Source organism: Lipophrys pholis (genome assembly GCF_963383615.2).
Source record: "Lipophrys pholis genome assembly, chromosome: 20".
Taxonomy (NCBI): Eukaryota; Metazoa; Chordata; class Actinopteri; order Blenniiformes; family Blenniidae; genus Lipophrys; species Lipophrys pholis.
The window spans coordinates 6,624,521-6,639,207 of record NC_137648.1 but is presented as its reverse complement, the minus strand read 5'-3'; the positions used below and the strand labels follow the sequence as shown (position 1 = coordinate 6,639,207).

General features: G+C 40.3%; 1 protein-coding gene across 2 annotated transcripts in view; it reads right to left on the bottom strand.

Annotated features, from left to right (window-relative positions):
* neto1l (neuropilin (NRP) and tolloid (TLL)-like 1, like) overlaps positions 1–14,687 on the bottom strand; it is a gene marked incomplete at its 3' end in the record, with an annotated part of 80,112 nt that overhangs the window by 11,091 nt on the left and 54,334 nt on the right. For both annotated transcript variants that reach the window (XM_080489675.1, XM_080489676.1), the window contains exons 5-8: positions 11,328–11,369; positions 10,920–11,047; positions 4,045–4,127; positions 2,205–2,350 (exon numbers count right to left, since the gene is read on the bottom strand). In XM_080489675.1, the coding sequence (XP_080345801.1) occupies positions 2,205–2,350; positions 4,045–4,127; positions 10,920–11,047; positions 11,328–11,369 (399 nt within the window). The remainder of the gene's footprint in view (positions 1–2,204; positions 2,351–4,044; positions 4,128–10,919; positions 11,048–11,327; positions 11,370–14,687) is intronic.

The window sequence follows — 14,687 nt, the reverse complement described above, 5'->3', positions numbered from 1 at the left end:
TAGAAAAATATGCATTTTTGGTGAATTGCTGTCCGTATTGATGAGTGTGTGTGGTTGTCTGGATTGCTCTGTAATGGACTGGTGAGTTTGTTCAGGGTGTTTCCTTCCTTCACTCATAGTCAGCTGGACTGAGTCCAGGATCTTGAAGAAATACTATACTGTAATTCTAGTTAATATTACTCAAATTAGTACCTACTGAAGATATTTGAAACATCAAACTAATTACAATAATGTCATTCTTTTAAACCTAATTATCTTTTCACCACATCCAAACCTTTGGGCAACTTTACGAATTTACTCTCAAACACGTGCTTTTGGAATAAAAGAGTAAACCAGAAAACCTGGGGATAACCCCTGCATGCACAGGGAGAACATGCAAGCTCTATTGAGAAAGGTCCAAAACTCTCAAGAATTGTATTACCATGAATGAGACTTCTAGCTACTAAACCACCATGTGGTCTATTCAAATATTTAATCAATCAAACACTTGCTTCAATTTATTGACTGACTCTTATTCAAATATTATGCTGTTTGAAAAGTTCAATTAAGAAAAGGATAGAAATATTATTGAAAAAGAGCACAAATGTGCACAGAAATAAAAAAAAATAAATAAAAAATGGCATGTAGGTGGGCTTGACTTGAGTTTTTCCATCAGCGGGTGTAAAAAATGATAAACTACAGGTTACATTCAGAGTGCAGCTACATTTTAAAATAAGCCGTGTGTTTTCGATGGTGAGACTGTGGAAGCCGATCACTGCACTGCATTACCTGCTCTCGGGAGCTGCGCTGCATCTGTAACCTGCGCTGTTGACAGCCTTGCTGCAGTGCTGCTGAGCTGTGGTGGGTGCTGCTCGAAAGGCTGAGGTCTAACTGGGGATCGCCTGAGTGACTTGGGCAGAGGCGTTGCCCCGGCAACAGCACATCCTGGCTCTGCTTGGTGAAAAGGCCCGACAATGAGGGACGCCGACTTCACACCATAAACAACTCCGCTGCAACTGCGGTCGCCTATACTGATGAAGCTCGGTACAAAACGATCTTATCACTCCAATAAACACATTACAACTAGTGTAGGCAGGAGGAGGGAGCTCTGCAAAGATCGTCAACTGATTTTTTTTTTGTGGCGCATGACCTTATAAATTACATTACTATAAGCAGGATTTAAATATACTTTTGTTTGGCTTCTTGATAAACACTTGAATAGACACATTTAATACAATTCTTAAGTTTCAATAATCTAATAGTGTATTTAATTAGACGTATTCAGTTATTTGAAGCTTCTGTCATGTCTGCCCGTAAAGTCTTCAATTTCTGAAGATTGTTTATTCAAAGACGTGCATGTGTGCAGGTTCACATGTGGACTCTACTCGTTTGTATGCGTGCAAATCAAAGGAGTGGAAAGGTATCGGCATAATGTGTACACACAAGGTTTAGACCTGCTTTATTCAGACAACTAACACAAAGAATGCCCTCTGCAGCCTCTGTCAAACTACAAGCTCCATAAATTAGAAGCCGTTGAATGATGAAGAGGAACTGCGTGTGTGTGTGTGTGTGTGTGTGTGTGTGTGTGTGTGTGTGTGTGTGTGTGTGTGTGTGTGTGTGTGTGTGTGTGTGTGTGTGTGTGTGTGTGTGTGTGTGTGTGTGTGTGTGTGTGTGTGTGTTTTAATCTCTCCCAGGTGTTTGGCACAAAGAAAGTGGGTAGATGCAAACATACTGTAGCTCATCCTGATATTCTATTGGCACAGGCTCAGTCTCACTGTTTATCTTTATCTTTTTAGCTCTGTACAAAAAAGGACTTAGCCAGTGCCGATGCCCCACCAGTGGCAACAAACTGGAGCTCCAATCTGCTCATACTGTCACATTCAAAATCACCCCACAGGCAACATTTCCTATAATGAAAATCATGTTCCTTGGTTTCCTGCTCGCTGCAGTTTAAATGGTCATAAAACTAAATGGAAACCTCTGACTGCACCTTTGCTGCGATCTGCTTCTGATATAACTTGCCATAAACATGGTCACTCTGCCTCCATCGTCCGTTAATGGCTGCCACTAAAGACGAACCCTGTTTTATTTTGGCATCAGTGTCGCTTTCATAGAGTGGTGGGCTGATGAATAAAGCAAATTGGTTTCCCTCAGTGGGCGGGTCATATCGCAATAAACATTGGAACTGTACAGCACACGGGCATGAGCGGGGAGTCTCGCCTTACGTTCTTGGTAGGTTGTGAAAAGGATGCGAAAGCGGCTTTTGCGGCTGGCCTCGTCCGCCCACATACGGATGACTCCCAGCGTGGAAACCAGCATGATGTCGTTGGCCACCGTGGAGCAGAACTTGCTCTTCAGGTCTTCCACTGAACTGAGACGAGACAGGATGAGATAAGAATGCATATTTTATTATCAATTACCGTGAGCGTTCACTGTGCATCTCAATAACCCACGCTGGTGAGCCACGGTCTGTTATCGTGTGATCTCAACTAATTATTCTGCACATCTCCAGACTATAAACGAGACTGTTGATCTTATATTTGTTTTCATGTATATCGCAGATAATGATTCAATTCTAACCTTATCTCAAAGCATCAAATATAGTTTACTTTAATTAGAATTTTAATATCTCATTATCTTCTGATTAAAGATAAATTACTTATATTGGCAGACTTGAGATAAGCATGTAGAAGTGTGGAAACATGCTCGCTAAGAGCCAGACAAGAAGATCAATATCACTTTCATATCTGACCTTAAAATGTGGAGCTATAGCCAGCGTGTAGTTGGTTCAGATCTTTATGAGAACCGAACGCTGCGGAGAAGACCTAACATGCTTTTATCCACCTACTAGCACAAAGTTCAACTAACAGGGCATTTCGAATTGTGAGTAAAAGAATTGAAACAGGTGTGGTGTTTCGACCAGGGGTGTCACTTTTGGTTTAGAGGGTTCAAACAGTGAAACGTCACGATCATACCAGTAATGACTTTGAAAGTGCTCTGTTGAAGTGCATAAAGCCATGAGGATATATATATATATATATATATATAAAAGAAAAAAACCTCTACATTCACAAGATCACATTTTTACAAAAACATGAACTTCCTGAAAGTGACGATGCAAAATAAATACACTTTTAACATTATGACATTGTGTACGGTGCCTCCTGGTACAAAGTTTCCTGAAATATACCTTGCCTTTGATATTTTGGTGCAAAGGGAGACGCAACAAAATAATTAAGCTTCGAATTTGGCTGAAATCCCACCTGCCAGTGTGTTTCTCTTTAATGTTGGCAAATGCCTTTCACGTCTTATGGAACATGACCTCTGCAGCATTCGGCTTGCATGCTTACAGTAGCTTACCATCATAGCATGGCTTAATGGTAACAATATTTTCCAGGCATAAGGCAGCGGGTGTTCGCAGCTGGCATGATGCCGTCTATCTACACTGACTGAAACAGAGCATCCTCCAGTGAGCATATGAGGAAGAGTGGTTCTTTTATTACTATAATTCCTATTCATTTTGTAAATTGCTTCTTTGTTCTAATTATACTTTGCAGAATTTGAGAGTCTCGCTGGTCGGTTTTGAGCCTTACGCTTGACACTTCTGGTTGAGGCAGCATCTGCTGTCCCACCAAGCCCCAGCAAAAGGAAAATACATGAAAGAAGTATTGGCAAATTGTGGGCAGTGCTGTGCAAAATTTTCATTCAAGTTTGGGGGAAATGACCTTTTATACAATTTAGTGGCAGGGTGTGAAAAACAAGGCTGAGATGGTTTGGTCATAAATGCAGGAGGGATAATTCAAGAAAAGGATGCAGGAAAGAAAGAGCATAGGAGGTAGGTGATCCTCTGTGGGAAAATGCAGTTTCAAAAGCAAAGAGTGGTCTCAGAAAATATGGATTTTTTATTTTTGCAGTATTTTTCACAACAGCCTAAAAACCTTTGCCGGTACAATGTCTACTCTGACATGGACCGACTATATTCTGCTTGTAAGTTGTTATTTCCAGGCTGTATGGGTGGTTAGGCATGCAGGAAAGAAAAGTTAGAATAATAGTAAAACGTCACACCTGCCACCGTCATACACCGCCACAAAGTTCCGCTTGCACTCGTTGGAATTTGCCATCTCATAGTCGAGAAAACGTAAGTAGATCTGTCCAAAGCACACAAGCAAGCGAGGAAGAGAGAAATAAAGAGAGAGAAAAAAGGAGAACAGATCAAGTGAAAATCAAAGGACACAACTGCGCAAAAAAGGTGCACAAAACGTGGGAGAAAAGAGATTTCAGCTCCTTCCTATTATTGCCTGTGCATCTTACTCATTATCGCAGCAGATGTGCAATGAAATAAGACTGACAGACTGCAGCTAGTACAAAGTCATTACACATGCATATCAAATGAGCACTCAAAGACAGACAGAGTCTATTAGCTTTAAACTCATTATCCATATCTGCTGAGATAAAGCATTACACTAAAACCTACAACCTTGTTAAACTTTAAGGAGACCTTGGACATTTTGCCACCAGCTTTCAATTTTTAAGGGAGAGAAAATGTTATAGACTTACTTTGATATTAAACGTACTCTGAGACCAATGGACTCCAAATGTATTCAGGGTGTATGAGACTTACCTCATGTCCAAGTTATCATCGAGGAAAGTTTGACAGATTAAATACACAAACTACATTATTATCCTAACAATCCCGTGTTGGGTGAAATATCCACCATGCTATCCACCTTGACTTCTCACAGGAGCTATTTCCCACTTTCCGATTGTGTGCGCGCATCCCTGTCTGTCACTCATTCATCAAGCCGAGATCATCCAATCACAGCTATGGTTCTGGTCCACTGCGCACAGCACTCGCCATCATTACGGTTAATGAGCGGGCCGCTCCCGAACTGTGACAGCGAAATGTGACGCTTTAAATGCCCGAAGACGAAGGCTGCAGATGGAGCAGGATAATGGACCTTGCAATGTCAACTCGGCTTCACCAACATGACAACTGAAATGGATTGTAGGGGGCAAACAAGCTGGGGAGCTCCTCTGAGGTCTCGCATGGGTGTCAATATTCTTCTGATTAAAAAGAAGAAGAAAAAAAAAAAATCTTCATATCCAACCACTCTGTTGACTGCATTATCTTCATCATATGCTGAGACAGCAGATTGGAAACATACCAGCCACGTTATTAGACAACTCTGCCACATACAGAAATACAGATTTTTAGATTTTACCAACGTTGAGCTTTGCTTGAGATAATTACAAGTTTTTGATACTCTGACAATCCCATGTACCTTAATGGGAGCAACAAAAACACTAGAAACACCTATTATAATAATACAGTCAAGTGAATTTCCGATGCACCATTAAGTTAAATTAAAACCTCTCTAATGAAGCCAAACTTATTGGAAACCTGTAGGTCTGAATCGTATTCAATTGTACAAATAACCCTAATGAAGTGTGGTTTGTCAACCTCAAGCTTAATGGTGTTTTTATGTATAATACATCACAGATACTTTGTATTAAAATAGATGTGCATGTGACAATACATGGAGTGCAGACTTATATTAATATCAGTGGTTTAATTTCTGGAGAGATCACAGGAGATATATTTTAATAGACACATTTCCAGATCACTGCATTTAAATATGAAGTCAGCGTTGTGAGAGGAAGATCATTTGACACTGTAGTATAAAAAAAATAAATTCCTGGTCATTTCATTTTTTTCCTAAGTACAAAGTAGGTATACCGGGAGGATGATGGCGCCTTTCCATGTGACAGATTGCCAAAAATGTCAAATCAAATGTTGATTTGTTAAGGTTGCAATCAAGGTTAAGGTTATGTTCTCCAAGCCAAATGTGTCTCCATTTGTTTCAGGATTCAAGAGGCAAATAATTGAAAAAAGCACCAAATCCGCATGTTAATTAGGACACTTTGCCCAGTCATTCATTGTCAGCAAGCGTTAGGAAAAGTTCTACCCACAGCCCAAAGAACGCACTGAATGAAGCCGTCTGTAACCAATAAAAGTTATACCAGTCAGGGGAAACTAATTGCAAATGCAAAATATTGTTTACTGTTAGGCATGATGTCCACATATTGAGCATCAAGATGGAGATATGATCCAAGAACTTTATAGAGCTTCTGTTTTTTCTTAAATCCAGAGATGCAAATCTTATCATAAAATAAATGTTTATACAAAATAGGTAGATTTCCTTATGTAAATTATATCAACATATACGGGATAGTTCATCACAAAATAGAGCACAACAATACCTGAGAGCTGTAGTTTAATTTTTTTTTTTTCTTATTGCCTCCCAGAATGTTCCCGACCCTTTACAATTTCTGATTTGCCAAAAAACATTACGGTTAATGTAGTAAATCAAGTAGAATTGAGAGGTGCTGCATTGTATGTACACTTAATGAATACGATGACTCTCCCATTACACTTTACCTGCTTTTGCTAAACACACTGTACAAAACCTGCAAAAAAGTATTTTTCTTCCAAGAAATGTTGATGTATTTATGTATCATCATCATTGTGATGTAATTGTAGTGTTGTTGTATATGTTACTACTACACTGGCTCAAGTATCTTATTACACTATTGGCAAGTTATTACATTACAGGCTTTATTACATTTAAAATGGCCAAATTGATCACATAATTGGCAGGCATCATGTTATTGTTTGTTACATGGTGAAAATATAATACTGACAGACAAAGCCGTCTGATGCCCCAACTGACTTTTCTTTTTCCATGGAACAAACGGCAATAGATACCGTAAGCCACATGTCCCCGTTTTATTTGTGCCTTTTGCTTGGAACTTGTTCTCTTCCTCGAACAAGTCTAACAAACAGAAATCTTAGACTGTTGGGCTATCTTTCAATTGCTGTGACGTCAATGCCACGCGTGGTCTTACTAAAGCTGACAGTGACGAAAGAGAAAAGTAACATTTGCTACATACATATTTCTGTGTGGTAAAAGATAACAACCTCACAGGCTTGGATATTCTTGTGTTTTTCAGTATCAGAGGCTGCAGTGCTTTCCTTTTCACTGCTAGGCTATCCAGTTGAGACTGCACATCGAGAAATGATCATTGACATTCTTCGTGGTTGTAATATCTTTGATCAAGCTGTTGCACGCACTAAATCATTGACTGACCGATGCAGTTATTGTTTGCGCTGACAGGAAGGTGAACAAAAAGGCCTCATTATGTGACAACTACACACCAGAAACTGACAAACAAACAAAATAAAAGCCTTTGATGTTGTTTTTTTTCCACCCCTGCAGATCTTTTAGGTGGATTCTAACTGACCAATGATGAAAAACAAAAGGAATCGGAACACAGATAGCATCACAAAACGAAATGACGGCAATGGATCAGATAGATACAATCACCAATTTGTAAGGTGAGAGATTGGCTCCAGCAGGAAAATAGGCTGCCTCTTCATTGATTGCAGCAGCCCAATAATGGCACAGAATCCATCACTGACCGAGGAAGAATATGTTCTCTTCATAGCTAAAAGGTACCCGTAAGAGTGCTTGCTGTTCATTACAGTCAGAATGAAAGCCTATATTTTGACCATTATCCTCATGAAAAGATGCAGAGGGTGTCAGACACATTGCAAGGCAGGGGTGGTGGAAAAGTCCAGGCTGTGTAAAACAGACGGGACACAAATAGTCTGCAGAAGACACAGTAACTGATGAGGCAACTGTAAATAATCCTCCCGTCAACTGAATCTGGACAGCTGTCCAAACAAAAATACCAAGAAGAAGATATTCTACAAGGGAAGAAATAAAAGAAAGACCTACATTTGACAGTTTGTAAACTTAGAGCCGAATATCTCTCTATATGCCATTATTACTGCTCGTTGATTGTATTTTGCACACACACACACACACACACATGTATCTGAAAGGTGAAGCCTCTAACCGACTGGACACTGATTACACAGTGAGTTTTATATCACTTCTGATGCCAGTAAAATCCAATTAATTACAATTTTTCAAAGGCAATTTTCCCCAAATCCATCCAAAGCTGAAGCTGAAAAAAAAAATATATATATAAAAATAAAAGACACATGCTGGTGTGAAGTAATAGCATCATTGCATTAAAATTGGTGCAGTGCTGTCACTTCTGGCAACAACACATGGCCATTATTGCTCGCCTTGCAGGTATGTTTTTCACTCAGTCTCCCCTTCTTTTACCTTTAACACCATCCCTCTCTCTGCCATCTGGCTTTTCACCCCTAAACTCAGTCCCTATACATTTAGATGCTTGATAAAATGCATTATTAAGTATATCTTCCCCCCATCCCCTCTTTTTCTTGTTCTTCCTCCTCCTATGTACCCCCCCTTCTCTCTGGAGTGCTCCAGTGCAGTCTAATTAGAGCCTCCGGTATAGGATGTCATTATCTCTCTGCTGTCTCTGGCACATTGGCTACAGTGCAGCACTGTATCAGCATAGGGAAATGAACGCCGTGCCCTGCCCTGCATACAGTGCAACCTCAAGCATGCACATACACAATAATAGGTGGGTGGCAGAGGCATTCTCTCCATCTTATGTGTGCTACTGCAGAAACATTAGCATGCATGCATGTGTTTCAGAAACTGGCTGAAAGTGACAAACTACAGCAGATAAATCGAGTTGCAGTAGGTTTTATATATTTCATGTGTAACCGAGTGTGAACAGTTGCAGCAAAGGTGAGAGCTTCAGGACTGGATATCTGTGAAGATAGATTTGTGCTGAAATTTTTATTTGCTGCCCTGTCCATCAGTGCCAATGATTGTCAGCTTTTGGCCCAAAACTTGCCCTGTGAGGCACTACTGCAGGGCAAAATGTGACACTTATTCAAACCAAGTAAAATACATCGTACTGGCAGACCTGCTTGCTTGCTCTGCTGCTCATTCATGTACACGCCCTTCCTTCGCCATGCACATAGACACACGTGCATGAGACGCACACAAAACTGACTTTTGGTTGTCTTTGGTGGCGTGTCTGCAGTTAAACCAACATCAACATCGTAACATCTAACTGAGGCCAGCAGTGCACTCTTTTAGTTTTTGTGGCTTTGGATTGTAAAGCCGCTGATTCTGAAGGTCATTTTTAGACGTAAGCAACGGCATTAGCAGGAAATACGTAACTCGAAGAATATTCTAGATAAGAGCAACTGCTGTGTCCATGAATCACAGTTGCACCAATGCTATCAGCCAGTCATATCACAAGCCAGTGTGTGTGTGTGTGTGTGTGTGTGTGTGTGTGTGTGTGTGTGTGTGTGTGTGTGTGTGTGTGTGTGTGTGTGTGTGTGTGTGTGTGTGTGTGTGTGTGTGTACATTGCAACAGCCTGCAGTTCAGTATGAAAAACCAGTGTGAAAACTACTATGAGCCTAATCACAGTTTTCATCAGGGACGACCGCAGCTTAATAGTTTCCCTAATGTGCACTGTATAACTCTAAAAAGATCTCTGCAGTGGCCACAAAAGGAGAATAATAACATCACCCAACTGCAACAAGCATCGAATTAGAGAAACAAATAGTGACATGGTAAGGCTGGTTTATTTCACTCTGTGGAAAAACACAGGATTGCATGCATTTATAAAAATGCAAACCCCACGAGAAGAAGTTCTACGGTATTATCAGAATTAGAATCAGCTTTATTGGCCAGGTATGTTAAACACACAAGGAATTTGGCTTCAGAAAATAAACTGTGCACTCTCTGTACCAATGTCAAACATTAAAATCATAACAATAAACAAAATCTTCACTATTTTCATTCACCCGATCCTGTGTTGTAAAAGGCCTGAACAAAAGACGGAAGCGGCGTTAACAGCATTCAAAAGGTGTCGTAACACAAAACACTTGTCCCTTTAACCTCGACAGCCACAGGTGTAATATGCTAAATGTGAATAAACCTTTCAGCTCCCTTAAAATTCAGACCTCATAATACTCCCTGTCCTTGAAAGAATTGTTGTAGCCATAAAAGTCAAGGTAGAAATGTAGCGTCGTTCCATTAAATCAACCCCTGCAAATGGACCCAGAAAAAGGGCCCACATTGTTTGAGCAGCAGATTTACTGCCGTCATGGACTGGACTTTATATGTGCCAATAGAATCATGCCATATGGACTCACACCAGAGGATGTGGCGTCTGTAAAATGTGACTCTTCCCTGCACCGCTGCGCTTTCCCCAGGAAACCTTCAATTCCATAGCATTAATGCGGCACAGGTAGCAGTGGTAGATACGGCAGTGTGTCTGCTGAGCACAAATGTTTAGAGAGAAAGTGTACACTGTGTGTCTTCATATGTAAATGCATACAGGGATTATACGCAGAACTTTGGCAGAGAAAAACAAATACGGGCTGTTACACACCTCAGGGTCAAACTGCATGGCAACACCATTTCATCAGCGCAGAGGCTCCCTACCTCCAGTGTCTGTCCAGTCTACCTTTCGTGACACCACTGTGCTTCTCCTTCCATCCCCCAGCCCTCTTGGCAACAGCGCGCTGATTAAAAAAAATGGCCCTGACCCCAAGTAAACCCTTCTGCCTATCTGTCCGACCCTAGTGGGGGAACAAGTCACCCCGCAGCCACACCGCACACGTCAGGACACTGCTGACAGCTGCAGACAAACCTATATGTAATATCAAAGCTTCCTGATGCAACCTCTGATCTCGCGCTATGAGTGGAGAATTACTGAATGGGAGCAGCTCATTAAGGGAGAGAAAAAAAAAATCCTTGCTATCTGAATACACGCTGAACATTTCACAAGGAATAGTAATGAAGACATAACAGTATTTGTCAGCTTAACAACGGTGCTTTGATGTGTTGTGCTGTCATCAAACCAAATGATGGGAACATAATTTCATTTCCATTTCCCCCCCCCCTCCCATCATTTGACATTTCAGAGTTTGACTTTAAATCAAATTCACAGTTGAAAGCGACTTTATGTCACTAACCTTGGAGCGCGGTGGAGCACGGATGTACCATTTACAGTCTACGGCCTCGGTGGCGCCAGCCTTCCCGTCTCTGGTGATCTGATGAGACTCAACGATACCTTCTGGACCAACCATGTCATACTGACAGGCTGAAACACACACATAAGCATTAATACCCACAGACAATTGCATGCACGCTGATGGACACACGTGCCATTCAAGCAAACAAACGTGAACTTCCAAAAGTCCCATGCATGCAACCTGCAAACATCAGAGAACCAATGCATGAAGTAATAGGAAAGAAACAGTATAACTAGGCTTTAGTGAGACAAACGACTGTGGTGGAAAAATTAGAGGATGTAAAAGAAAGTGAGACAGAAAGAGAGAAAAGAGGAAACAGAGACAGAAACAGTGAGGGGGTATACCTACAGGGCAGAGGTGGGGGTACTCCCAAGTCTGCAAAGTCTGGATCTGAGGAGAGAGCAGAAGAGGGATGGGGGGTGGATGCATTCATTTTTAATACATGATTACAAAATCAGAATCCTCACAGAGGCAAATACAAGCAGGTGCAACAATGTGTTGAGGAAACCCCTACAGAGACTACATACCATTGCCCTCTCTCCTGAATTAATTTTGTATTTATAAAAACATCTCTGCTCTGTTTTCTTTGGCTTGAGTAGTTTAAAGCTGGTGGTCAAAGGTCACATGCTCCTGAATGTGAGATTCTTCACAGGAAACCCCTAATTAAGCACAAAAACTGAATTTTTTGAAGACCTCTGAGCTGCAGAATCCTCAAACCCCCTTATTAATCTCACAATTCATAGCCAAAGAAATGTTTAATATCTGCAAGACTAATTGCCCTCTATATCCAAAAACTCAAATGTCCACACAATTAGAAGAAGTTCAAGCCTGTAGTGCGTTACACAAAATAAAATGCATCAATACAACAATGCTAAGCAGTGAGGAGGCTTTTGTGTCAACGCTGAAACAAAAAAAGTGAGAGTAGGATAATTTACAGTTTACAGTGGGGGGAATATGAGAAGTCAAAAAACATGAAGATGAAAGTTTTAATTAAAGTATATAAGCTGTTGCCAAGGCAGCATGTCCAGTCACAGTGACCCGGCACTCCTCACATAGTAGAACTTATAGTCATTCTGTGGTGATTGTTTTTTGTACTTCAAGTCTGTGTTTTTGGATTGTGGAAGGAAACCAGCTTGCCTGGAGAAAACCCAATGCGTGCACAGGAAGAAAATGCAAACTCCACAGAAACTCCCAGCCCTGTCTCAAACCCAGATCCTCAATGCTGTGAGGCGAGAGCACCAATCACTACATGTAACATGAGAAAAGTTGGTAAATGGTGCATTTTGGAGCTAATTGAACTTATTTACTTAAAAAAAAAATAAGAGTAAAACAGCAGGTTTTCAGATGTGCAAAAGAAGAAAAGACATCTTGAAACCTTTTCTATAGGTGGTGGTCAGTGCACATACATGGATGAACTAGAACACACACACACAACTACTGTGATAGTAACCCTGTCTGTCAGCATGGACACACCAATTTAATAATTAGCAATGACAAATATCATAATTTTTGTATCATAATTTTCACTTATCATATCATATATCATCTTTGAAATAATAGCAGAAATGGTAATCCCATCTGTGGACTTGACATAAAACCCAGAATTCCCGTGGAGAGAGGAAGGCAAAGAGAAAGTGTTGGCAACTAACCGTTATTAATGTAAGCGGATCACTCTTAAATCAGTGACAATCGGCAACTTCAGTATGATTAACTGTGAGGCAGGTGAAGCACTGACTCTTTCAGAGTCAGATTTACACATATATGAACCCAATGGAAGAGTATACATTTTTATATTATATATTCATATATTCAAAATGTTATTAAAAACATACAACATCATGGAGTCTACATTACATTATCAAAAAGGTTTTTGTCAGCTTTTAATTTCCCTCATTTTCCAAAATCTGATTTACTTTGACCTGTAATATCTGCGCTGTGCGGTTAAACCGAGGGATACCTCCTATGATGCATCACTGTGAGCAGAAGATTTGGAATGACCAAATTTTCTTATGCGACTTGGGACACTGGACAATAATCCACATGCATGAACGTGTGTGAGCAGCACTGCTCCCTACACCAAGTCAGAGGTACTGACTGCCTCACTTAATGCTTTTTCAGTGCCATTTCATTACATTTCAGATCAGCAACAACAGATATTGTATCAACACACAAGAATACATTACTTTTCCTTGAGTAAGTGAAGGCTTCTATCTATCTATCTATCTATCTATCTATCTATCTATCTATCTATCTATCTATCTATCTATCTATCTATCTATCTATCTATCTATCTATAGTAGCAGTTGAATGCACTCAGTATAAATGGCCGTCTTCATCATCTGCATCAAAACATCAAATTGACCTGAATTGCAGGCACAAAAGCCTTTGCAAACAAATTTGCAGAATCAGGGTCAGCTCTCATGCAGTTTAGGCTCTCATGGGGTACATTCAATATTTCAATCAGTCGCATTTGCAGCTGTGCTTTACAGTAATTTGGTGTAATTGCATTTTGCATAATAACACCAGACACATTTCCCCAGTTCAAAGGAGCGGTGACAGCTACTGATATGGTTTAAAACCAAGACAGCTGTTGTTTTTGGGAGTCATAGCAGCCAGTCCAATTATACAGGCATGATAAGGTCACTGTTGTGCCAGTGCCTCAAAAACAATACAGCAGGGATAATGTTTCTTGGACTGACCTATTAAATATGAGTAAAAACTCCTCTGAGCGCAAGTTTAAGTCTTATCCGTGTGGCAGAGTCGGAACAAAACAGAACTGCATGAGGATTAGCAGAGACAAATGGAAAAGCAAAAACACTAAAAACGTCCAATCCAAAGGTTTTACAGAATTTTAGCAGACCACTGGAGACTATAAATGTAATCCTTAACCAAACTTAGAAACTCAGTCCATGCAAATAATGATTACAAATCCAAACAAAGGCTATGTGTTTTGTGAGTTAAATACAACAAAAATATAAAGAAAGCATCTGATAAAGTTTTCAAAGTCAGCTCAAGGCAAAAGTCGTTTTTGCTGCATAGCATTGCATTCAATTACATCAACAAGCCTGGCCCGCTGAGGTGCACTACCTCCTCCCATTAGTGCAGCATCACAGTCTCATTTCTTATTTGTTATCCCCAAAGATTGTATATCAATCTTCAGATGACTTCATACAAGACAGATATTGACTCTTGAACATTTTTGAAGCATGTGTGTGTGTGTGTGTGTGTGTGTGTGTGTGTGTGTATACAACCTTTAATGACTTTGAAACAATCACATATTATTGAGCATATATAGCAAAAAAAAACCCAAAAAAAACAATGACCATTGCTATGAGCTCATTCAAACCTGTTCTGTCACACAGATCAGTATCATAAAAGGACATTTTCATGAAAAGCTTTGAGGTAGCCACAGGAAAGCTATTTTTCTGAGCCAGCGTTCAACTATAATGGCCCCACGTGTCACCTTGTCGCCTCACCGTGACATACAACATTGTCCTTGATGTGAAAACTTCCACCGCATTAAATACTTTCCTGCTGATTCCATTTATACATTTTATATTCCCCTCAACTGAAAAAGCAGTCATGCTTTCAAAGATATGCCGTTCGCTGTGATCTCCCGGCTGCATTCATTTGAAGACAGAGCCAGTGGAAATAGGAAACACAGAAAAAAAAAAAGGCTTCACATTAAATCTGATTGTTCCCTGCCAA